The sequence below is a fragment of the Pleurodeles waltl genome, chromosome 3_1 (genome assembly GCF_031143425.1).
Source record: "Pleurodeles waltl isolate 20211129_DDA chromosome 3_1, aPleWal1.hap1.20221129, whole genome shotgun sequence".
Taxonomy (NCBI): domain Eukaryota; kingdom Metazoa; phylum Chordata; class Amphibia; order Caudata; family Salamandridae; genus Pleurodeles; species Pleurodeles waltl.
The window spans coordinates 1,676,007,708-1,676,034,669 of NC_090440.1; the positions used below are offsets into that span (position 1 = coordinate 1,676,007,708).

The following is a 26,962-nucleotide window of genomic DNA, read 5'->3' on the forward strand; positions in this document are numbered from 1 at the left end:
GTATGATACAACGTAAAGCAAGTAGGAAAACAGAGGCCTGGCTGAGATGGGCACTGGGGGCAGTAATAACGAGTCTCCTGCCACTTTCCATGCTTCGAGCACACTTTACAGCAGCGACATGAACAATCCTTTTTGGGTGTTTTGGGAGTGCGATCATCCTGCAGCCTTGCCGCATCCTCCAGAACATATGAAGTGGAGGCTGCTGCTTCTTTCAATTATAGACAACTGGAAGTCTAGGAAAGACATGACTCTTCCTGTGGTTGCCTGGAAATAAACAACATACACATTGTATGTTGCCATCTGAATCAGGTGGGTAAACAGTTTCTTGTGCCAAGTACAAGTTTTACAGCACACAGTGTATAGTTGAAGAGCCTGGTCCTTCTTGTCCACTCTACCCATGTACGTATTGTAATCAAGTATACAGGTGGGCTTTTGGACTTCGTCCATCTGACCCCAAACAGTGATGGGGGGAAGTAATCTCATCATGAATTGTAGTGAGCACATATACATCACACCTATTTGAAAACGTGACTGCGAGCAGTTCATTGGAATGCAATGCAGTACTCTGGGATTCCTGGAGCTTCTTGCAAACAAGCTCCTGCAAGAATCCTTTGCAGTTACAACGAACTGTACCACAGGACACCGTGCCAATTTTGTAGAGCTCACTAAACAGCTCTACTCCTGTAGAGAAATTGTCCACATAAAGTTTATAACCTTTGTGAAGGAGTGGCTGGACAAGCTGCCATACAATATCTGTTTGACCCCTAACATGGAAGGACAACCTACTGGGTTTAGTGTGGAGTCTTTCCCTGTATACTCTCTCATGTTGTACACATAGACAGAAGAACTCTCCCACAGTATGTACAGCTTGATGCAATAGAGAGCTCTTTTGCCCGCAATGTACTGTCTGAACAGCAGCCTCCCTTTGCACAGGATCGAGGACTCATCAACTGCTATTTTCTTTCCAGGAGCATAGATCTCTGGATCCATGACAGACCACATTTTGAACAGCCTGTCATGGTCTGGATGATCCCAGGGCAATGCAGCAGAATGGTCATTGAAATGCAGCATGCAATGCAATAGCTAAAAACAATCTCTGCTTATGTACTGTGCGAAGTTGGGGGTTACCCAAATTGTGCGAGTCGTCCAGTAGGACTGCATGGTGGGTTTCTGCACTAACCACATTTTGAGCGTAAGACCCAAAAATATCTTCAACTCTGCCAGTGAAGTGGGAGACAACTAGCATGCCCTATAACGGGGCCCTAGGGTGCCTTCATGCTCCCTCAGCAATTGTTCTGCACGCAAATTTGTTTGCCACACAATTTGCTGAAGGAAGTCAACATCCAAAAAGAGATGGACATAGTCGACTTGGGAAAAAGTTGGCCGTATTGACTTTACATCTAGCTTCGCCAGTAAAAGGTGGAATTTGGGACTGAACCAAATTGGGGGGCTGCCAAGAGGGCACTCTGCGGGTGCTTGCCGCTGCACGCACCTGCTCTCTGGTTTGGGTTAACATGCTGTTGTCCCGCTGCAAAGTCTGTGCTTGCGAAGGGACAGCATGACTGTCCTCATCGTCTCCTTCAGAATCACTGGAAGAGGTGTCGTCGGATGGGACTCTGCCGACTGAAAAATCACTCCCAGATGCTGCTCCATTGTCATCTTCCTCAGATGCTGTCTCAGTATCCACTGTCTCAGTCTCTGATCCTGCCTCAGAGCTGTCTGCCATAACCCGAGTTACGGCTTCAGCAGCAGCCATTCAACGAGACGCCATCTCTGCTACTCGCTAAACTATCCCTCTAAAACACTAGCCTACGTGAAAGGCACATATCTTGTCAGCAGAATTGTGGGTGTGTGTGTGTGTTTGTGAGTGTGCATGTTTGTGTGTGCTCGTCTGTGTGATGTGTGCAACAATAAATGTCTATGGCAGAGAAGGTCTCAAATGACTTTCTAAAATGTTCACCAGTTGCTGCTTAAAGACACTCTAGAGGTTCAGCTGCATCTTACGAGATTTGCTTTGGATATCCTCGTTGGGCAAGCCAATTACAGGGCACTTCAGGTGACCCGATCTCCGAGGAGAGCAGTGTTTTGTGTTTGTGCCAACTCCAGTCAGCGCTCAACAGTTATTCTTACTTTTTGTCGGGTCATTTCTCATTTTCTCTTCCCTCCCCCCCTTTTGCCCACTAGCGTCCTTGATTCAGTCAGCAACCTATGATAAGCTTCTTCAGAGAGAAAAGCGTGGAGACTTTTGGTGATAATTTGATGAATGGCCTGAGTTTTAGTTCGTTTTTTGGAGTTTGTTCCACTAGGACTTAGATGTTATTTATGGTGGATTCCAGTTGTTACTCTGAGAATTGTTTCTATGAAATAAGACTAAGAATGGTAAAACAAATGTCCAAAAAAAGAACAATGTGCTTATTCAAAATATGAAGAGAGCCAAATGTTGCTAGGTCATAGGGTATGTGTCGGTCTTCATTTCAAAGGAGATCTGACGAGTATAATCTAGATTTATTAATATGTGTTAAAGTCATTATCTGGAATTGTGCTTCTAAATTAATTGCAATATACCGAAGTTAAATGACAGTTTTGCTACAGAAGAAGTAAGAATGAGAGAACGTAGGTAGACTAGACCAGGACTATAAACAGACTCAAAAAGAAGAGGGCAAACACAATCGAAGGCCAAGAGTAGCCTCTTCTCAGTCCCATTCCCCTTGTCCCCAATTCATTGGCAACTAGTCCATGTAAGGTATTATTGGTTGGTTGGTGAAGAGGCCATAGGAGCTTTTAGTCAGTCTGCTTCTGTGAAAAGTCATTGATGCTTGACACTGGGTTAAGATGGAACTCCACACCTTTAGAATTAAAATTCGGAAATGAATGACACAAACTGCACATCCTAACCTGTTCCTCAAAAATGATGTCATCCATTATAGAGATGTACCTTGCACTGCGCAGTTTGTCAGACAAGAAGTAGAAATGGGGGTAAGTTTGTTTACATGGAGAATACATAGATGATTCTGAAGTTAGTAGAGTCGTCTGTGCTAAGTTCAGTTTAAACATGTTCTGTTGTTTAGTGGTTTGTGTTTATGGTTTCAGAAAATGCTACTCTAGCCACCTGTGTTTTAATTTAGTGTTAATCAGTAAGTGCTTTTGAAGATATGTTGACACCAATCTGTTTTGTATGTTTGCATGACAAGACTCTAGCACGATGCCACCTTTGGCAGCTGGCTACCGAGAATAGGACCATGTTGGACAACCCCATGTCACCCATGCCCTTTTCAGATTTGTAGGTAATCCTTTCAGTACACGCACAAATACACTACTATGTCTTGTTGACTCACAAAGCTCAGAAAACCTAAAGGAATGTAAGGCAAGCTAAAAAGCACTATGAAATTTCACAACACTGCCAAATCCCATTCCTTGATGACCACTGGGTTCAATGGACAAACCCTGAAATCCTGTCCGATTCCCAAACTCTCCCAGGCACCACCACCTGTGTCACTGACACTTAATATGGCACCCATTAGAGTGAGCTTACCATCATCAACAGAATGGGTGCCACACAACCTGTCGATATGTTCTGTCATTCTTCGGCCCCATGGCCGACAGCAGCACCAACCCATCTGTAGAGCAGTCTAGTAAAGCTACCAGTTCTGCTCGAGGGTTCCAACACACTACCCATGCAGTTGAAGCAGAACTGACAGAAAAACTACAAAAAAACACACCTTTTTAAAAACACACTGATATATCTACCTCATCGAAGTCTTAAACTAGTGGTCACTGTTGAGATGATGTGCTCATATTTACCCTTTGTTTGTGTGATCTTAACTGCTGCACAACATCCTTGCTAGCATTCCAATTTTGAATTGGCAAAGAATGAACTAGCTAAATCTGGCACAATGTTTTTCGAAAATGCTTTGTTTTTCATTTGCTGTTCTCGCTGTGTTGGTTATTTTGCCTGTGAACCTCTTTTCATGATGTCATTACTGTTATAGCACCATTCACCTAATGGATAATGCTTTTACCACTTCAAGAGAAGCAATTTCCCCCTTTACTCCGCTCTTTTGATTGTATACTTCTGTCAGGGTAATGTAGCTTCTCTGCAGGTCTCTTCTTTACGTGCTCCCTTGATTGCCTGACACCTCCTAATTCACTGATCTTCCACACCATCCATTATGGGTAGATAGTTGAAACGGAGCAACATTCTGGGTGGCCCTTACCTTGATTTTACAAACATGTGTGTGTATATATATATATATATATATGTGTATATATATGTTCGATGGCATGTGTAGCTGCAGATACACATGCTGTGCACATCCCGCCATCTGGTGTTGGGCTCGGAGTGTTACAAGTTGTTTTTCTTCGAAGAAGTCTTTTCGAGTCACGAGATCGAGGGACTCCTCCCATTCAGTCACCAACTACTGGAGTTGATCACCTCTTTCAACTTCAGGTGCTACACTTGCGCTGACAACACACAACTCATCTAAAATTGCAGGAAGCATCTGAGCAAGGCTCATGTTTTAGTTTTTAGTTTTTTTTATTAGAGGATCGAAAGGAGGAGAGGAAAGCTGATGTCACAGCTATGGCAACAGTGATGGAGAAGGACAAAGAGTGAGGATGGTCGATGGTGAACGGGCTATGGTCCCCCTGCGAGGAAGGAGGCCCATACCTGATTAGATAGGACTGCCTCGTCCTGTAAGTTATAAATGACTGGTTCATGTGCGTCTATCCGAGCCATTGCCGCAATCCACTCTTCCGGGGTAGGGGAAATGGTCGACCTCCAATGGCAGAGGATGCATGTCTTTGCTGTTGCTAGCGCCGTGTGCAGCAGCCTCAGTTGCAGTCGTGACAGGGCGGGGAGAGGTCCTGTATCATGTAGGAGTATGAAGGAGTGGGAGAATGGTGGTCGGAGCAGTAAAGATTCATCTAGGGTGGAACTCTCCGCTTCCCACAAAGGCTGGACTGATGTGGAGCAAGTCGCATCGGATCTCCGAGAAGCGCCAGCAATTCACATGTGGTAGAAGTTCTGTTCTGTGCAATTTCGCCTGTGTCCAGTACCAGTTATGGATTATCTTAAAGAGACAGAATTTCAGTCGGGCTTCTCGAGTGCCCCTGTCCAGGGTGTCTAGAAATGTCAGACCAGTCTTCCTCGGCATAGTCCATCTGTAGGCGGGTCTGCCATTTAGAGCGTAGCATTTCAAGGAGGGGCTGCGAGTATAGGTGTCATGTAATTACCTCGTAGAGGCCTGCCATTACACCTTTATGGGACCCCATGTCTTAAGATAGGCAACTACTGGCGAGGACTGAAGTCTCAAGGGGCGGCACTTATATTCTGTTGAAGACAGTGCTTGAGTTGCAGATACCGCCATTCTTGCCTTGAGTGGAGATTGTACTCCTCCCGTAATTTATCAAATGGTTTGGGTACTCCTTCTTCAATAACCTGGGCTATGCTGTCGATACCAGCCATGCTCCATTGTGGCCAGCTGAGGGCAGCTCCCCCTACACGCAGACTGTCATTTCCCCATATGGGGGCCTGGACATGTAGAAAAGGATGTTTTCGGAGTAAGTGATGAACTCTGCACCATGCTGCACGCATCTCCTTTGGAATCGGGTTAGCTGGGGTGGTTTGAGAAGAGCCGTTACAGTACAGTCCGCTAAGATCGCCTCGATGGCAGTTTCACTGTGGCCACCCATTGTGGTTGTTCTCGGGGTCCTGATAGCATGTATGCCAGTTGGGACAGGTGGAGGGCAAGGGCATAGTGTCCCACCGAAGGAAGCCCCAGACCCCCGCATGAGCGGCGTGCCGTTACCTTAGCCGATGCCAGTTGTGGATGTGTGGTACCTCACACAAAGGTTCTGATCGCTGCATCTATTGGACTCGGGTTCGAGAGGGGCACCGGTAGGGGAATCCTACTCCAAATGTAGGTAAAACGGGGGAGTGTGACCATTCTCAATGCCTGTACTCTGCCCCACATGGAGAGGCCCAAGTGTGACCACTTCACGAAGTCCAGTTTCCTACGAGCAATGAGAGGGTCCAGGTTATCTGTCACTCTACGTTCTAAACCCCAGTTGACAAGTATCCCCAGGTATTTGAGGCGCTTTGGGGTCCATCATAACGGAAATCCATGTATTGCAACCCTCGTTGTCACCAGTGAGAGGGTCAGCGATTTGCTCTTGTCCCAGTTCATCCGGTAGCCAGATAGGATCACAAATCCATCAATGATCTCTAGTAAGGCTGGCAGGGATTGCTCCAAGTCAGTTAGGGTGAGTAGAACGCCATTGGCGTATAGGTCAATTTTTGAGCCCCCACCCCCCAAGGTATTCGTGTAAGCAACTGAGAGTGACAGATAGTGGCCGCAAGCGGCTCCATAGCCAGCTGGAACAAAAGTGGCGAACGAGGACAACCCTGCCGTGTCCCTCTACGAATTGGGAAAGGGTCCGATAGAAATCCCACGAAGTTGACTTGCGCCATGAGGTGATAATAGAGCAGGCGGACTTTGCAAATGAATTATTCTCCCAGTCCGAATTTTTCCAGAGTTGCAAATTGATAGGCCATTCAATGTGATTGAACGCCTTTTCAGCGTCTAGGGACAAGGAGACGGTTTCGTCCAGTATATTCCTGGATTCCCACAGAGCCTGGCAGAGAGAGTGCAGGTGGTTCCTAGAGGTATGTCCCAGTGCAAACCCCACTTGAGTATGTTGAATCAAGGACTGGATAACTTTGCGCAAGCGGGCTGCCAGGACACTGGCCAGGATCTTGATGTCTCCATTCTGGGGAGATATGGGCCGGTAACTTCCGCAGAGTAGGGGTTCCGTCCTGGTTTTGGTATGACCGCTTTCATTGCTCTGTTGGATATTGCACCTAGAGAGCCCTCTCGACATGCCTCACTGAGCGCCTCGTGTATGGCGCCAACTGCCTTCTCGCAAGCCCACTTATAAAATTCCGCAGGAAAACCATCTTCCCCTGGTGATTTATGGTAAGGAAGGTTGGAGATGGCTTGTGCTATTTCTACCCTGCTTATCTCTCGCAGCCGTCAGCCGAGAGGTAGGGCATGCTAGTGTTATTTAAAAAGGCCTCTATTTGGGAGGGGCTAGACACCGATTTTGGGGTATATAGATGTTGATAGATGGTCGCAAATTCATTAACTGAATTCATTAACTGTATCTTAGACTCCTCTCTCTCCATGACCCAGCAAATCAACTCTATAATTTCCTCATGTTTCAACACCCTCTGCATGCTGCGTAAGACCTTCAAATGGATCCCCATAGAAACCAGGAAAACCGTCACCCATGCACTCATTAGCAGCAGACTAGACTACGGAAACGCCCTCTACGCTGGTACCACAGTCAAGCTTCAACAGAAACTCCAGCGGATCCAGAACGCAGCTGCACGGCTCAACCTGAACCTCCCACACCACGAGCACATCTCCGCCCACCTCAGACTCCTTCACTGGCTACCCATCAGCAAAAGGATCTCTTTCAAAATCCTCAGCCACGCCCACAAATCCCTCCACAACACTGGACCAGTCTTGTCCAGACCTCAACGAAAGAGTGAACTTCAACACACCCACTCGTCTCCTCCGATCGGCTGACCTCACCCTCGCCACAGTCCCCCGCATCGTTTACACCACCTCTGGAGGTAGATCCTTCTCCTACCTTGCTTCCAAGACCTGGAACTCCCTCCCCAACAACCTACGCAAGACCCAGGACCTCCTGACGTTCAGAAAACACCTCAAGACATGGCTTTTTGAACAGTAAATCGGCATCCCCCGACTCCTTCCCCCCCTCCAGCGCCTTGAAACCCTACCGGGTGAGTAGTGCGCTTAATAAATTTGTTGATTGATTGATTGATTAACAATTTCCTGCAGATGTGTAAGTATCTCCCCGTTGTTGTGAAAGCTGGGATGTCTTGGGTAGCCTCTCTCTGATGGAGCTATGCTGCCAATAGTCGTCCTCACAGGGTCGCTTTAGCTGCAGCCCATAGAAGCCTTTTGGAGTCAACAGTGCCGGCATTGTCACGCATGTAGATAAACATGTGGGCCTGCAGTTGTACCTTGCCCTGGGAGAACGGAAGCGGTGAACGGCAAAGCGCCAGGGTTTGCGGCCCGGGATGTTAGGTCCGTGTGGACAGATAGGTGGATTGGGGAGTGGTCAGAGAGACCACATTCCAGTATTTGGGTATCTTTAATTCGGGCCGCTATACTGTGTGATACAAGGAAATAATCCAATCTGGATTGGGTTCCGTGTACAGGTGACAGGAAAGTGTATTCCCTGTTGGTTTGGTGTGTAAGCCTCCAGTAGTCCACCAACCCAGTATCTGCCCACACATCAGTCAGAATAGCTCTGTCATTGTTGCTACTAACATAGAGGGGACCGGTCCTATCTAACACCGCATCTCTGGACAGATTCCAGTCTCCCCCTATTACATAGCGGGTTGCTCCTATTTCAGCGAAGAGGAGGTTGATTTGGAAGAAAAACAATAGTTTAGGACCAGTTGGTGTGTATACTGAGCCCACACATAGCAAGGAGTCTCCCATCTTTAATTTGGCAAGCGCATGTCTCGCCTCTGGGTCAGCCCATGATTTTATGACAGTTATGGGCAGTGTCTTACGGAGCAATATCGCAACCCCACATTTCCTTGAGACACCACTCCCCGACACCTGTTGTGCAGGGCAGCAACTAAAGAGCACCTTTCCCAACCAGTCCCAATGCAATTTATTGGATTCAACACTGTCAAGATGTTTCTTGGAGAAGAGCTATGTCAGCCCATTTAGATTGGAGGTAGGGGAGTATGTTCTTTCGTTTCACGAAATGCATAAGGCCATTAACAATCCAGGATATGATCTGTAGTGGGTTGGCTGCCTTGGGGACAGCACCAGCCATGATGGAACCGGAAGGGTGGAGGGGGGCAAGCGGGTTGAGATAAGCTGTATGGGTAGAGGGGGGGGCACTGTGTGGAATGATGCAGGTAGGGACAAGGTGGTGTGGGGGGGAAGCTGTCGGGAGTCAGGGGAGGGGCGTGGGAGGAAGCAGAGTCAAATGAGGGTGCGGGGTTTGTGATACTAGAAAGGGAGAAGGGAAGGAAGAGGAGGGGAATGGAGTGGCTGAGATAGAGAAAGAGGGAAGAAAAGAGGAAGAGAGAAAGGGGGGAGGAAAGAAAAGGTTAGGGAAGGAGAAGACTAAACCCTAACCGATAAGAGAAAAGTGTTGTTGGATCAGAGGGAGGAGCAAAGCCCCACGGGTCCGGATATGTGGACTGCAGGTCCAAACCTGTGAAGCCCACACGCTCGGTTAAATGGGCCCCGAACGGGGGCAGGGTGTGCACCGCCTTCCACCGTATGTATATCAAGTACGAATAGTATACGGGGCTGAGTGCATTGGTGGAGGGTGAGAGAGGGATGGGCTGACGAGAGGGGGAGGGGGTAGGGGCGTAACCCCTGTGTCAGTTACTGCTAGGACAGGATCGGAGGGTGGGGGTAGGAAGAGTAGCAGCAGTACACCTGTTTGCATGAGAGTCCCTAATAGACACTGGCGACAATGACGATACTTAGTCGTGTGGTTGCAGTGGCTGTGATGGGACTGGGGAGGGCTTGGCCTCCCTAGGGCTGGTGGTAATATGAGCAAGCGGCATGCCAATGGAGTTGCGTCATATTATAGCCTTTGTGCTCTAGAGCACACTGGGCTTTGTTTTTGTTCTTCATTATTCCTGTGGCCCTATCGTCATGCCTAGGAACCTGCTATTCTCATGTATTTTGGTACCATGTTTAGGCCTCAGTACTCCTCTCCTACATCAGTGGGGGCCTGATAGATAAACAAGGCGGTGAGCTCATCAACGGGGGGGGGAAGGTGGTGGGATGAGAAGATATGTCTGGAGACAGTGAGAATGGGGCAGTGTTATGTATAAAGCACCAAACAGTGGTATACTAGGCATGGCCAACAAATAAGGCACAGCGGAAACCTGGTTATCACAAATCTAGAACATAACTGAGAACATAATAACATCAACATGCGGTTAGATACTCATCCGTCTGCTGATTCGGTGGCGAGTTCTCGGATCCTCGAACAGAACTCCGGACTTGCATGCGTCTCGTATCGCAGCTGTGATTTCAGGTGGTAGTCGAGATGGGTTTCAGGGGGGAGCGAGACTTGTCCCTGTCTGATATCTGGGTGTGGAGCGCCACCGCTTGTAGTACTTGCCCCCTATTGTTGTGTGTCCTTGCGAGTCTCTCTAAGCCTCTGAGATGATAGTCTGCTTCATGGCGGCCTGTTCCCCCTAGAGTGACTGTTGGGGGGTGGTGCACTCCAAATGTCACTAGGTAGTTCCTGAGGCCGGGCCGGAGTAGTTGTATCCATAGACTGGGGCAGTAGGCCATCCAGGAAAAGTTGCAGGTCCTCTGGTTCATAGAAGTCCTTGGATACGCCATTTTGGTGACCTACATTCTCGCTAGCAGACCATACTTCACTTCCAGTTGGCGCAGCCGGGGTCTGATGGCCAAGAATGCTTTCAGGCAGTTGTTGGTCTCCTTTGAGAAGTCAGCTGTTATATGGACCTCGTATCCCTCCCCCCAATATGGTCTGTGTCCCCGGGCTGCTAGGAGGAGTTGGTGGGTCTGCCCGTGTCGTAGAAGACAAGCAATAATCGGGCAAGGCCTGGGGGCTCCATCCTGTTATTTTGTACCCAATTGGTGCGCCGTCTGAAACTCCAATGGCGAGTCAAAGGTTAAGTCGGTCAGTTTGGGAAGGACAGCCCTTAAAAAGGATTGGGTGTCTGTACCTTCTATGTGTTCCACAAATAAAAATAAAAAAACAGATGTACCTGTGGCTCCTGTCGTCCAAGTCTATTAGCTTACTGCGGAGGTACAAAAGTTCCTGATCTCTGTCTTGTACATTGTTAATCACTCTAGACAGGAAGCCTGCTATGTCTAAGCGCATGGATTTTGTTTCTGTTGTAAAACGAGGTTATAGCAGAGTCCATTCCCTCAAGTCTACGTCCCACCACTGTGATCTCCTGAAGTATTCGTTCCATGGTTGCTTCCTGCACCGGGTCAGTCATGGTGTGAGACTGAGCGGTCAGCTGCGATCCTGTGGCGGAAGACATAAGTCGTAAATGTTGGAGGGCTTCAGAAAAAAATAATTGTCTTGCCGGTTTGCCTGAGGATTTACCTGCCGTCTTGCCGCCGGGCATTGCAGGATTATTGGCGTGGATATAGCCCACAGGTCTGAGGTCTGGAAACCAGTCTACCATTACTTTCCCGTGTTGCAGTATCAACGAGGAGGAGATGAAAAGGTGAGGAGAGGGAGGAGGGAGATGATCCTCTTGTCATCCCAGTGGCGATTCCGGCACGGCTGTCTGGAGCAATGGTAGCGCTCAATGGTGGCTCAGATTACTTTCTTGTAGATTGGGATGGTTCTGGTGATAGAGCGGTGCATGGCGCATGGGCCTCTTATATCACGACAATGCCAATGGTAAGGTAGGTTTCTTGGGAGAGAGAAGAGGTAGTTGAGTAGTACAAATGGCACTGAGTCTCTGACCCCTGTGGGGGGTGGGAGGGGTTCCCTCCCTTGGACGTCACTTCTGCCTGGGCTGCACTGTTGGGGGGAGGGGGGGGTTCCTTCACCTGGCACAAAGTCTATTTGGGGACGGTGCGGGAGGGGGGTTGGGGAACGAGCATCATTAGACTTCTGCTGTAGTATTTTACGTATTGCCCTGCTCCTATGACCTTGCTGTGTTTAGCAGTGTATGTCCAGGCTGCTCTGTGTCCGCAGTGGCGATCGTGACCCCAAAGATCCTCCCACCAGGTCTCCGTAGCAGTAGCCTATCTGTGCAGGTGAGGGCAGAGTTGAGGGGGGAATCTGGTGATGAGGGTGAGATATAAAGCGAGGCGAAGCATGGGGCGATTAAGTACCTGGTGCTAGGATCCAAATGAGCCTCCTTCTCCTCTTCGGGTCTTCTATGCGAGACGTCGTTGCAGGGCCTCACGAAGCTCAGGAGGAGGAAGGGGTACAATAAGACGTCCTACCGTCCCCCTTGGCGATGTTGCAGCAGTGTTGACTCCCCCCTGTATGGCTGCGTCCTCCCCGCTGGGCTATAGCCCAGAGCGGCGCTGCATGGAGAGAGCCCAGTGACTACGCTGTGCGGTATCAGCAGCTAGGCAGCGGGGGGAGGACTAGAGGATGGAGGGGTCCCCTATGTAGATGTGGAGGGCTGGGATCCCCTCCTCCTATGGCACCATGGGTCTGATGGGGGGTGGCGCTGAGATCGGCACCCTGGTGTTGCCGCCTTGCTCCCGCTGCCACGCACCGCCGCCACTACAGACCACGGCTCCGTGCAGGCTGATAGGCCTCACTTCCACGCCTCTCCTTAGCGCTGCGGAATGCACCCCTCTCCCGGCACCCCGATCATAGTGTGTTGTCAGGGGAGCTCTTCTGGCTCAGGTAGGAGGATGCAGGGCCCCTTGCTCCCGATCAGGGCCCACCGCCTCTCGGAGCTCCCAGTTCACACGGCCATCTATGCCCATGGCCAGACCACGCTCATGTCTTGACGGACAGTGATTCCTAGCATTTGAACATTGGAAGTAAATGAATCACCTCAAACTAAACACATCAAAATCTGCAACACTTTACCTTATACACTATCTGGCCAAAAGATTGCGGCCCATTTCCTAATTCTTCACTCCAAGTAAAGAATCTAGGTGTGTTCCTGGATAAAGCCTAATCCTTTTACATGATGAATTACATAAGTCATGTATTTCGTAGGATTCCACAAAAGGGTGAAAATCATCCCCATCCCAGTACTATTCCAATCTATATGACGCCACCAAGTGATATAGAACCTATGGAGAATCCAGAACACAGCTGCAAGACAACTCCTTAACATGAATATTGTGCCTCACATTTTACTCGTACCCCAGTCTCCACACTTGCTACCTGTGGCTCTTTAAACATTATTTGCATAGCATATTGTGTCATTCTCACTCTCAGTTCGGGATATCTCTTCCTTCAACAAAAGCTGCACCTACATCAGTCTTGGGATCTTCAGTCAAGGTTGTCTCTGCTCCTATCTGTGCCTTCCTTCAGTAAATCTCTCACTGGAGCAAATGTCTTCTCAGGTCAAATGGCTAGTATATGGAGCTCACTCATCACAAGAACAATGTACAATCATCTTCAGTTACTATGAGAAATAATTGATGGCTCTTCCCACTCATAATAACTAAGTTATAATGAATTATAATTAACCCTAAGATTATCTTCATAGGGAACTGTCTCTAATCACGGCACTATTCTTCAACACGTTTACTCCTCTCTAAATAGAACACATCTCCAACCTAATTCACTTCATCACTCCAGCCAACATCTCCTTTATATGACAATCTACAATGCTATGCAAATTGTACAAACGTTACGATACACACTGCCAACACAGCACAGAACAGTGCGGTCTATAACCACAAAAGCAACACCAAAGCACCATCACACAACCTAACATGACAGTTCAACAAAAACACAGTACAAGTGCACCATAGAAACACAACTGGACAGCATAAAGCATAATAGCAAAACACTCATACAAGATGTGTGACAATAGAACATAGCAAAACAACCACCATGCAATACAACACAACGGCTCCAACCCAACATAACAGATTAGAGATACCAAACCATTGCCATAACAGGACAGCGCTGAACAACACTACAGTGCACTGTAAAACAAAACGCCGTAATATCAACACATGGGAATGCCACTGCAGCAAATTCGCAATCCAGTAAAAAGCAACACAGTACACTTCAGGCTTTAGCGGAAAACAAAAAGATAACAAACAAAACATAATGGGATTATTGTGCTGCTCTGTTTTTTTGTTAATTGTTTTATAGTTTTGCATTGACATACTATTGTATTGTGCTGTTGTGTGTTGTGCTGTTGTATACTGTTGATGTATTGTGCTACTACTGCATTTCTGTACCTGTCTCTTGTTTCCACTGTTCTTGTGTATATTGTATTGTGCAGGTATGTTGTATTGTTGCGCTGTCGATTTGGTGTGCTGGTGTTTGTTGCAATAATGTGCTGTGCAGGTCTAATGTTGTTTAATCGTCTTTGTGTTTTGTGGTCCTGTGCTTTTGTAATTTGGTGTTGATATTTTGTGTTGTATCACATTCTTGTCATGCTGTTAGCTTTATAAATCCAGAAATTATGGTACAGTGATAGAAGGCTTTTGCACTAAGCACTGCACTATTTATCCCCAAAGTCTTGGCAATTTGACTTGACTTTAAATGTGTTCTGTGATCTGAGCGCTTGTCCTAAATCATGGAAAGGGAGCATGAAAAGTGCTAATGTAACATGTAGTTTGTACCGTGGTTTTATGTTAGTTGGTGTCCTAGGAAGTTAAAAAGTTAGAGGATCAGTTTTTGCCCCTCTTGGCTGTGATAATGTGCATCCCCAAACATTAACTTCTTCAGTGCAGTGAACGACCCATTGACATCCACCACATTAACTTCACAGTGCTGTGGATGCCAACCGGTCGTCCACGGCATTGGGAAAAAAAAGTGTTTCTGGTGAAACCACCAGCAACATTCTCTTTTCTGAAATTAACGTGCAGACATTATTTTGTTTTTGTCTTCCTCTGAGGGATTGCACACGCAGCATGCTGACATCACAACAAAGCAAAACTGAGATCATACTATGCTATTTGTGTTGGGTCGAGCACCTAGCAGTGCTGGGGAGGCAGCGATCCCCAAGCAGTCATCCACTCAACTGAACACCAGGTCTACTGTTTGTGGGCGTGGGTCTGCCTGTCCTAGGCTTCGGCCTATCCACCCTTGGGCCATGGGTGGGTGAGTAATAGCAATTCCTCACATTAATGGGGGGAAAAAAGCTCACGAGACATAAGAGATATATATTTTTTTGTTTTTGAGCATTTTTGGAGATCTTGTTGCAGCCAGTGCATGCGTTTTCTCTTGCAAGATCTTTTGTTACATAAACAAAAAGCCTAAAAAAGCCTTAAAGCCCGCCAATTACTTACAATTGGTTGTCACTCATTTCATGGTTCTTATTGGTCTGTGCATGCCAGTTCCAGGTTCGCTTTCTGTGTATGTCTTTTTGATGGAGCATGGACCAAGTAATGATTAATGTCTTTATTAGTGTCCTTCCACAGCTTGCGCTCGGATTCAGGTACTTGTTTTCAGTTATATTGCTTCCTTCCTCTATCCTGCCAGCGCATTATGAATTGAGACGTCGTGGGGTGTAAAATTTAATCAGAAATACATTTCTCGACCACTTGCTTAGCTACTTTAGAAATACTTGTTGATACAGACTGAAACATTTAAATTCATACACGAATGCCTCTGTTGCAGTTACAGTGCACAGCTGCTCAGACCACAACACGCTGCTCAAAGTTTGGTCTTTTAACAAAAGGACATGCAGTGTAGCTGGGAAAGAAGCAGACAAGGCAATAGCAGTACATTGCAGCATCCCTTGGTGCAATGTTGTACATAATTTTCAGCTCATTGTAGAGCTTGTGGGGGGGGGGATACAGCTTCTCTGCAACCTAGCACACAACTGTGAGTCAAAGCAACATTACAAATGTGCTTTATGTTGCAACACATAGCAGTAGGCTGTAACATGAGGCATATGCCTCCCTTGTTCACAAGGAACACAGCAACATAGGCATGAGCCGTTAAAGTAAATCTCACTCTCAGACAAAGCACATCACTTTAGGCTTCCTGTAGAGTAGAAGCATTGCTAAAGCCAATAGGTCTTGCATATGCAAGATCTATTTTCTTTGTCAATTTCTTTAGCCTTGTTGTACTGCAGCGGGCTTGAAAGTACATTTTAAAAAGTGCTATGACATGGTCAATGCTGCTTGCACCGTAGTGCCTTTTTTTTTTCGACAAAGCCAAATAATAGATATTTTGAAAAAAAAAAAAAAAAACGCTGACAACATTGGCTGCGTCCTAGTGTAGTTTTTTTCCTATATTCTTCAACCATCTCCTACATATATATATATGTTCGATGGCATGTGTAGCTGCAGATACACATGCTGTGCACAGTCCGCCGTCTGGTGTTGGGCTCGGAGTGTTACAAGTTGTTTTTCTTCGAAGAAGTCTTTTCGAGTCACGAGACCGAGGGACTCCTCCCCTTTCGGTTCCATTGCGCATGGGCGTCGACTCCATCTTAGATTGGTTTTTTTCCGCCATCGGGTTCGGACGTGTTCCTTTTCGCTCCGTGTTTCGGGTCGGAAAGTTAGTTAGAATCTCGGAAAAAATCGTCGGTATTGTTTCGTTCGGTATCGGGTTAGTTAGCACAAATCGACACCGAATCTTGAAGAGCTCCAGTGGCCCTTCGGGGTAATTTCGATCCCCCGTCGGGGCCTGGTCGGCCCGACCGCGTGCGACTTCAAGACTGATGGAACGGACCCCGTTCCGCTTCTGTCCTAAATGCCATAGCAAATATCCGTATACGGATCAGCATCTGGTCTGTAACTTGTGCTTGTCCCCCGAGCACAAGGAGGATACGTGTGAGGCCTGTCGAGCGTTTCGGTCCCGGAAGACGCTGAGAGACCGAAGAGCCAGAAGACTACAAATGGCGTCCACGCCCACAGGTCCACATCGGTTCGAGGAAGAAGAAGAAGAAACTTTCTCCATCCACGAGTCTGATTCCGAAGAACTTGACGCCGAAGAAACGTCAACCGTGAGTAAGACGTCGAAAACTTGGACTCACGAAAAGTCCACAAAAGCCCAGGGGACGCCACCGCCGACAGGCCATGGCTTAACCCAAAAACAAGGTGACCGAGCCAAGGCACCGAAAACGGGCATGCTGGTGTCGAAGTCATCCGACTCCGGTCGTGATACCGCCACACAGCAACCTCAGAGCCGAGACAGCGGCTCCGAGAAACCTCGGCACAAAGACGGCGCCGAAAAGGTTCGGCACAGAGACACCGAGCCGAAGCAAAAGAAAATTTCTTCGGAGCCGAAAAGAACTTCCGAAAAGATTTCGGTCCCAAAACACCCAGCCTCGGAACCGAAAAGTGGTTCCTATACAGAGGAACAAGGGCTAACCACCCAATTACATAGCTTTGGGGAGGACCTTCAAACTGTGGAACATGACCACACACAGAGAAGGCTTCATATCCATGAAGATACAGGGAAGATAACCACTCTTCCCCCAATCAAGATCAAAAGGAAACTTACCTTTCAACAAGGGGACAAGCAACCACAGGCAAAGGTGGCAAAGAGAACAACCCCACCACCTTCTCCACCACCATCAACACATGCATCACCAGCAACCACTCCACCACTAATGCACTCACCAGCTCCTACAATGAGTCAGGATGACCCCGATGCATGGGATCTCTACGACGCTCCAGTGTCTGACAACAGCCCAGACTCTTATCCCACAAAGCCTTCGCCACCTGAGGACAGTACATCTTATACACAGGTGGTCGCAAGAGCAGCCGAGTTTCACAATGTATCATTACATTCGGAACCAATTGAGGATGACTTTCTCTTTAATACCCTACCCGCAACCCATAGCCAGTACCAAAGTCTTCCCATGCTCCCAGGAATGCTAAGACATTCAAAACAAATATTTCAGGATCCTGTTAAAGGCAGGGCCATAACTCCAAGGGTGGAGAAAAAATACAAGCCACCACCCACGGATCCTATATATATTACAACCCAACTGACACCGGACTCAGTAGTTGTGGGGGCAGCTCGTAAGAGAGCCAACTCTCATACCTCAGGCGACGCACCACCTCCGGACAAAGAGAGCCGCAAGTTTGATGCTGCGGGTAAAAGGGTTGCGGCACAAGCAGCAAACCAGTGGCGTATTGCCAACTCTCAGGCACTTTTGGCAAGATACGACAGGGCTCATTGGGATGAAATGCAACATTTCATCGAACACCTACCCAAGGAGTTCCAAAAAAGAGCGCAACAAGTGGTGGAAGAGGGGCAAAGTATCTCCAACAATCAGATACGGTCTTCCATGGATGCAGCAGACACAGCTGCAAGGACAATAAACACCGCAGTTACAATAAGAAGGCACGCATGTCTACGCACTTCTGGGTTCAAACCGGAAATCCAACAAGCTGTGCTCAATATGCCGTTTAATGAACAGCAATTGTTTGGGCCGGAGGTAGACACTGCCATTGAGAAACTCAAAAAGGACACCGATACAGCCAAAGCCATGGGCGCACTCTACTCCCCGCAGAGCAGAGGCACATTTAGGAAAACACCTTTTAGGGGAGGGTTTCGAGGTCAACCCACAGAAGCCACAACCTCTCAAACAAGACCTACCTACCAGGGACAATATCAGAGGGGAGGTTTTCGCGGACAATTTAGAGGGGGCCAATTCCCAAAAAATAGAGGGAAATTTCAAGGCGCCAAAACCCCTCAAACTAAACAGTGACTCACAAGTCACACACCCCCATCACATAACACCTGTGGGGGGAAGACTAAGCCAGTTTTACAAACTTTGGGAGGAAATAACAACAGATACTTGGGTACTAGCAATTATCCAGCATGGTAATTGCATAGAATTTCACCAATTCCCTCCAAACGTCCCACCGAAAACACACAACATGTAAAAACAACATATAGATCTTCTAGGACTAGAAGTTCAAGCACTGCTACAAAAGGACGCAATAGAACTAGTACCACTTCAACAAAAGAACACAGGAGTTTACTCACTGTACTTTCTAATACCCAAAAAGGACAAAACTCTGAGACCAATACTAGATCTCAGAACACTAAATACCTACATAAAATCAGACCACTTCCACATGGTCACGCTACAAGACGTAATCCCACTGCTCAAACAGCAAGACTACATGACAACATTAGATCTAAAGGATGCGTATTTTCATATACCAATACATCCTTCACACAGGAAATACCTAAGGTTTGTATTTCAAGGAATACATTACCAATTCAAAGTGTTACCATTCTGAATAACAACTGCGCCAAGAGTTTTTACAAAATGCCTGGCAGTAGTAGCTGCCCATATCAGAAGGCAGCAAATACATGTGTTCCCGTACTTAGACGACTGGCTAATCAAAACCAACACGCTAAAACAGTGTTCACAGCACACAAAATATGTCATACAAACCCTTCACAAGCTAGGTTTCTCCATCAACTACGCGAAGTCACACCTTCTGCCGTGTCAAACGCAGCAATACTTAGGAGCGACAATCAACACAGCAAAAGGGATTGCCACTCCAAGTCCACAACGGGTTCAAACATTTCACAAAGTAATACAAGCCATGTATCCAACACAGAAGATACAAGTCAGAATGGTAATGAAACTACTAGGCATGATGTCTTCATGCATAGCCATTGTCCTAAACGCAAGGTTACACATGCAGCCCTTACAACAGTGCCTAGCATCACAATGGTCACAAGCACAGGGTCAACTTCTAGATCTGGTGTTGATAGACCGCCAAACATACATCTCGCTTCTATGGTGGAACAGTACAAATTTAAACCAAGGGCGGCCTTTCCAAGACCCAGTGCCACAATACGTCATAACAACAGATGCTTCCATGACAGGGTGGGGAGCACACCTCAATCAACACAGCATCCAAGGACAATGGGACATACATCAGAGACAGTTTCACATAAATCATTTGGAAATGTTAGCAGTATTTCTAGCGCTGAAAGCATTTCAACCCATAATAACCCAGAAATACATTCTTGTCAAAACAGACAACATGACAACAATGTATTATCTAAACAAACAAGGAGGGACACACTCGACACAGTTGTGCCTCCTAACACAGAAAATATGGCATTGGGCGATTCACAACCATATTCGCCTAATAGCACAATTTATTCCAGGGATTCAGAACCAGTTGGCAGACAATCTCTCTCGAGATCACCAACAAACCCACAAATGGGAAATTCACCCCCAAATAATAAACAATTACTTTCAGATTTGGGGGACACCTCAAATAGATATATTTGCAACAAAGGAAAACTCAAAATGCCAAAACTTCGCATCCCGGTACCCACAAGATCAATCCCAAGGGAATGCTCTATGGATGAACTGGTCAGGGATCTTTGCATACGCTTTTTCCCCCTCCCCCTCTCCCTCTCCTTCCATATGTAGTAAACAGGTTGAGTCAAAACAAACTCAAACTCCTACTAATAGCACCAACATGGGCAAGGCAACCTTGGTACACGACACTACTAGACCTGTCAGTAGTACCTCACGTCAAACTACCCAACAAACCAGATCTGTTGACGCAACACAAACAACAAATCAGACATCCAAATCCAGCATCCTTGAATCTAGCAATTTGGCTCCTGAAATCCTAGAATTCGGACACTTGCACCTCACACAAGAATGTATGGAGGTCATAAAACAAGCTAGAAAACCTACCACTAGACACTGCTATGCAAACAAGTGGAAAAGATTTGTGTATTACTGCCAGAATAATCAAATTCGGCCATTACACGCATCTTCAAAAGATATAGTAGGATATTTACTACATTTGCAAAAATCAAATCTAGCCTTCTCTTCCATAAAGATACATCTCACAGCAATATCAGCTTACCTGCAAATTACTCATTCAACTTCACTATTTAAAATACCAGTCATTAAAGCGTTTATGGAAGGCTTAAAAAGAATCATACCACCAAGAACACCACCTGTTCCTTCATGGAACCTCAACATTGCCTTAACAAGACTCATGGGTCCACCTTTTGAGCCCATGCATTCTTGTGAAATGCAATACTTAACGTGGAAAGTTGCATTTTTGATTGCCATCACATATCTAAGACGAGTGAGCGGGATTCAGGCATTTACCATACAAGAACCATTTATTCAGATACATAAAAATAAAGTGGTTCTAAGAACAAATCCTAGATTTTTACCAAAAGTTGTCTCACCGTTCCACTTAAATCAAACGGTAGAATTACCAGTGTTCTTCCCACAACCAGATTCTGTAGCTGAAAGAGCACTACATACATTAGACATCAAGAGAGCACTAATGTACTACATTGACCGAACAAAACTAATTAGAAAAACAAAACAACTATTTATTGCCTTTCAAAAACCTCATACAGGAAATCCAATTTCAAAACAAGGCATTGCCAGGTGGATAGTTAAGTGTATTCAAACCTGCTATCTTAAAGCAAAGAGAGAGCTGCCTATTACACCAAAGGCACACTCAACCAGAAAGAAAGGGGCTACCATGGCCTTTCTAGGAAATATTCCAATGAACGAAATATGTAAGGCAGCAACATGGTCTACGCCTCATACATTTACCAAGCACTACTGTGTAGATGTGTTAACTGCACAACAAGCCACAGTAGGTCAGGCTGTACTAAGAACATTATTTCAAACTACTTCAACTCCTACAGGCTGAACCACCGCTTTTGGGGAGATAACTGCTTACTAGTCTATGCACAGCATGTGTATCTGCAGCTACACATGCCATCGAACGGAAAATGTCACTTACCCAGTGTACATCTGTTCGTGGCATGAGTCGCTGCAGATTCACATGCGCCCACCCGCCTCCCCGGGAGCCTGTAGCCGTTTAGAAGTAGATCTTCAACAATTGTACATTTGTAAATATATTACTTTAACCTTTATTATGTACATACGTATTCGTTCCATTGCATGGGCACTATGACTAACATACACAACTCCTACCTCACCCTCTGCGGGGAAAACAATCTAAGATGGAGTCGACGCCCATGCGCAATGGAACCGAAAGGGGAGGAGTCCCTCGGTCTTGTGACTCGAAAAGACTTCTTTGAAGAAAAACAACTTGTAACACTCCGAGCCCAACACCAGACGGCGGACTGTGCACAGCATGTGAATCTGCAGCGACTCATGCCACGAACAGATGTACACTGGGTAAGTGACATTTTCCATATATATATATATATATATATATATATATATGTGTGGTTTTTTTTTCCTTTCTATCTAACTGGATTCTAAAATATTAGAAAATGTTATAATAATGTTTGTTTTAAATTTGATAAATTGTTAATGGTTTCTCAAATTTAAAACGAATATTATTATAAAATGTTTCTAATATTTTAGAGTCCAGTTCGATAGAAAAAAGAAACAATGGCGAAATCTATTAGCATGAGGGCATGTGGCGAAGAAGACAGCAAAGAAAGAATACAGCAGTGAAGAAAGAAGACGGGAAGAAAGAAGACAGAAGACTGCATGCAGTAAAGAAGAAGAACGACAGCAAACAAAGAAGACAGAAGATGGCATGAGATGAAGAAGAAAGAAGACAGGGAAGGAAGAAGACAGAATACGGCATTCAGTAAAGAAGCAAGAAGGCAGCAAAGAAAGAAGACAGAAGACGGCATCCGATAATAAAGAAAGAAGGCAGCGAAGAAAGAAGACGGCATGCAGTGAAGAAGAAAGAAGCCGGTGAAGAAAGAAGACAAGACAGCATGCGGTAAAGAAGACATCAAAGAAAGAAAACATAGATTTCAGCGAAGAAAGAATACGGCATGAAAAAAGCCAGAGGAAAGACACAGGCCAGTGTCCAGTAAGAAGTGACCAGAAGGAGTACTTGGTCCAGAGGCAACTCGACAGCAAGATCGGCAAAGAAGACAAACGGGAAGTGACGTGTAGATGACGTGCTGGTCAGAAGCATGTAAATCAGAACGACGTTGGGAGTAAGTCAATGGGAAGTTTAAGTAAGGGGCTAGTTCTAAGCCCCTGGTAAGGTTTTTCATTATTATTATTATTATTATTATTATTATTATTATTATCAAACAAATTTTGCAAGCAGCACGTATGCAGGTGAAACCTACAATTGAGAACAACTTGAAACAGCTCTTTAAACGGTATACATAAGGAATTGCACATTATGCAAACATTATTCAATGCTTGCTATGATTTGCACTTGTCTAGCCCTATCCCCTTTTCCTTTGCTTCCTTGTGTGCTCACCTACATTCGTCTTCTGCCCCCTTTTAGTTTCAGTTGGTAATCGAGCACTGCATAAAAGAATACATCTCATATACGCTTTGCTTTAACCTATATATTTCTTGTTTGTTTTTACATATCACAGTCGAGCTATGTGTTGTAATTCTAAAATATACAGGATTTATTATTTTAATTTGAGCATGACGGTTATTATGTATGTAAAACATTTTTTATTTTCTTAAAAATATAAACTAGAAGTTACAAAACAAATGTAGAGTTCAATAAATGTATACATTACAGAAATCTAAAGTTAGTTACTCATTCTTTTTAGAAGCTAGGAAAGCTAAAAAGAATATTTTGGGGAAAAAAACATAACATTAATGCAATCTTTCCTTTTCAGATATCGGTTGAGTGGCATGGTGTTGCCAACTTTGAGAGAATGGGTGGAAAAGACCTTTGGTACAAATCTGGAACACAAAACTACTTCTGTGGTAAGTAAGTAACAGAACAATATTGTTTGCTTCTGTCTCACTTTTCAAGCAAATGATTCTCATCTACAAATCAGGACATGCCTTTTTAAGGTCATTAAAAAAAATCATTAAAATGTCCCCCTTAACTGTCACCCACTACGCTGATCGATTTAAGTAGAATCTGCAGTCTTTTTCCGATTTGCAAATTCTTTGCTGTGTTTTAAGGTGTTTATTTCTATACGTTATAGCAAAATAGCTTACCAAAAGGCAGCGATACACTACCCGATCAGTTGGGAGAATGGAAAAGAAAATAAAGTGCGCTCATTGAATCATAAGGAAAATCTTTGAAGAAGTATAGAATGGTATAAAAAAAATGTACAGTCAAATAATCAAAACCATGCAAAAAGGAAAGCTAATCCGGAATGGTTGGCATAATTAGTAACTCACCAGTGATGGTCCTTCTTTAATCATAAGAGTGTGTTATACCACAAGTTTCATCTGTTTTTGAAACTGCAATTTGTGGGCTTGTCTGGGAGGGCTATGGAATTTGCTCAAAGCCTTTCCTTAAATTCGATCAGATTGGAAATATGCAGTGCTGAATTGTGATAAAGCTGAAAAAATGCAACTATAATGTGTTCTAAATTGCTGTTTTGTCAGGCATCTGTAAATGCTAGTGAAGTACCTCCACCCATTACAAATGAAGAGTTTGTCCAGTGTCTTAAAGCCTGCGGCATTGCATATTCACAGGAAGCGGAAGACCGAGTCTTCAGAGCTCACGGTAATCTCTACATATATAATTTACAATTTACACTCTACACTAATTTGATCAGATAATATAAAGTTCCTTATTTAATAATGTACATTTATTTACATGCTGGTGTGACTTACTCATAAATGCGATTTGTGTTTTCTTTTTTTTCCTAGGTCACTGCTTGCATGAAATCTTTGCACTCAGAGAAGGAGTGTTTAAGCGAATTCCAGATATAGTTGTATGGCCAAGTAAGTTTTATATTTATGGCCTAAGTTAATTTTAATGTTTTTTCACACTTCCATGAAATGAAGCTTACTTTCTTGTAGTGGACGAGTAGTTTCAATCTGATAGACTCTGATGATCTCGTTTGGAGCATTTTAGAGGACCCTGTTCCTGTGTAGGCATTAGATTTTTTATTTAGAATACAAGGGCTTCCGTACCAGAGTAGGGCACTAAGGTGCAAGTGTCTAGACAACCCGCCCAGCATACACACTTTACAGCTGTGGTGGTGCAACCTTTGTACCAGAGCATCAGGAGTGTCTTCTGGAGATGCTATATTTGTTTAGTTCCTAAAATGTCAGTCACTGCATCCAGCATCCTAGATGCAAGCTATATTTTATTGGTTCTTGATTTCAGTGAATCCCAGCTGGAACAGGAAGAAGACTGGGTGCAAACAGAAAACCTGGGAGAGTGGCTTAGAAAAGATCAATCACCCTGTCCTCTGCCGTTGATTACCCAAAGACATATTTAGGGTCTCAGAAATACTGCTCCTGGGTTTTCCATTCGCATGAAGCAAGTCTATTGACTTGGGATTAAGGCTTCCGTGGATACAGAGGTTATCGCTCCCACCTTTGGGGGCAAATGTTTATAACCTGGATGGAGAACTCTGATAAATGAGTTCTTTAAAGAACTACTTACCAAGGTGGGTACTTCCACCTGCAGTGTGTGCTACTGCATGCACCTTCTTCTGTAGAAATGCAGTACCAGCAGTCAATTCAGTACTAGCATTCGAGGCAACAATGTGAAACCAAAGGGGGAGGTGGGGTTCTAAGAAGCTGAGGAATAACATTAAACATATACATTTTGTAATGGAAAGTTTTTAGTTATTTTATTGAACAAAGTCCTAGCATCATCATGAGAACAGGAATATTACCTAAATGCACAGAGGGTTAGCTAACAGACAAAGGTGAATACAATAATAAGTAATCGAGTAAGATTAGAACTACGGGCCATCTAGGGTCTGTGGCAGGAATAGGCGTAGAAATGGTCAACTAGATGGGTGTTAATGTCTTTATGTGCTGCAAAACATTAAGTTGCTGATGTTTCTGTATTGTGTAAGGTGTGATTTTGGAACTTGTTATTAAGGGCTAGAGAAAATAATACTTTGTCTTTTTGTCCAAAGTTTAGATTCTAAATTTAGAACTTTGTCTGTTTCTGAAGCCATTGTTCTGTGTCCAGGGGTAGCCAGTGGTTGCAGGGGCATTATCCTAGGGGGAGGGAGCCGTTTCTGTACTGCTGTCAGCTACTGATGTCCCACGGCTTTGCATACTTGTGGACTCCAGTTAGTTGATTAATATGCTTTGCTTTCTTTCTGTAGCTGAAACCAGATGGAGGAGTCCAGGCTGATTCCCAATATCATAGTAGGTAGATAGTAGGCTTCCAGTAGTGACTCAGTGGTAGGTCCCCAGATTCAAATAATGATCCAGTGGGGGTCATTTTTCCAGCTACTAGGGGTATCGAAGAACTAATGGACAATCGGGGCTTCCCGTGGTCCCCGTCCACATTCAAATACCTAGGGGTTAATATCTATCACTCCGCTGAGGATCTACTAGAAGGGAACATACAGAGCACGATTAGGAGTATTAAAAACAGCATGGTATTCTGGCAGACACTTCCACTAGCGGTTACTGGGAGAGTTGCACTGATTAAGATGATAGTATTACCTAGAGTGTTATATTACTTCACAACCATCCCACTCATAATACCGAGGGTGGTATTTAAAACAATCTCGTCCTTGATTACAGGATTTATATGGGGAACCAACAGACAAATGGTAGCATTGCGCACCCTCCAGAGAACAACAGCAGAGGGTGGTTTGGCTGTTCCCAACTTCGAATTATACTATTTGGCGAGCCAACTCCAATGGCTGACGCGATTTATCAGAGCACCCACAGTGGGGGAAGCACTGAGAGCCCCTCTCCATTGCTGCCGAGATAGAATACTGGGCATTCTACTAAACCCCAAGAAACAGAATAAACCGCTTCCGATGGAATGGGAGGCATCGCGTCACTGCTGGGAACAATACCTAAAACGAACACACACTAGAACACCGTACTCACCAGAGGCCCCCCCTGATCTGTGTGGGAGCTGTTGCAGGAAATCATGTGATAGGGGGTATCATCCGATTCATGGCATTTCAGATCGACACCATAGGGGCTCTATATAATAATGGGAAACTGTGCTCCTATGCGGAACTGCAGGAAAGTTTACAGCTACCGCCAGGGCTGTTCCTAACCTTCAACGCGATTGCCAGAACTCTTCGAAGACAATGTGGCACAGGGCTGGAGGAACCCCCCAGAAATACTACCTGCGACCAAATATTCACTATAGGAGACCAAGGGAGGTTGATTTCAGGGATATATACATCTCTACTAACCAGCACATGTCTTCCCTTAAATAAACTTAGGACCAAATGGCAGAGGGAGCTGGATGTTACAATAGACGACGCACAGTGGTCCAGAATAACCTCACACATATATACGGTTTCCAGAAATGCCAGGTTTAAATTAACAAACTTATATATCTTTCATAGGGCCTACCTAACCCCCTATGTGATATCAAAGATTTATGGTGTA

General features: G+C 45.3%; 1 protein-coding gene across 1 annotated transcript in view; it reads left to right on the forward strand.

Annotated features, from left to right (window-relative positions):
* AGPS (alkylglycerone phosphate synthase) overlaps positions 1-26,962 on the forward strand; it is a 605,536-nt gene that overhangs the window by 156,586 nt on the left and 421,988 nt on the right. The window contains exons 3-5 of the mRNA XM_069225421.1: positions 23,287-23,377; positions 24,014-24,134; positions 24,281-24,355. Of these exons, the coding sequence (XP_069081522.1) occupies positions 23,287-23,377; positions 24,014-24,134; positions 24,281-24,355 (287 nt within the window). The remainder of the gene's footprint in view (positions 1-23,286; positions 23,378-24,013; positions 24,135-24,280; positions 24,356-26,962) is intronic.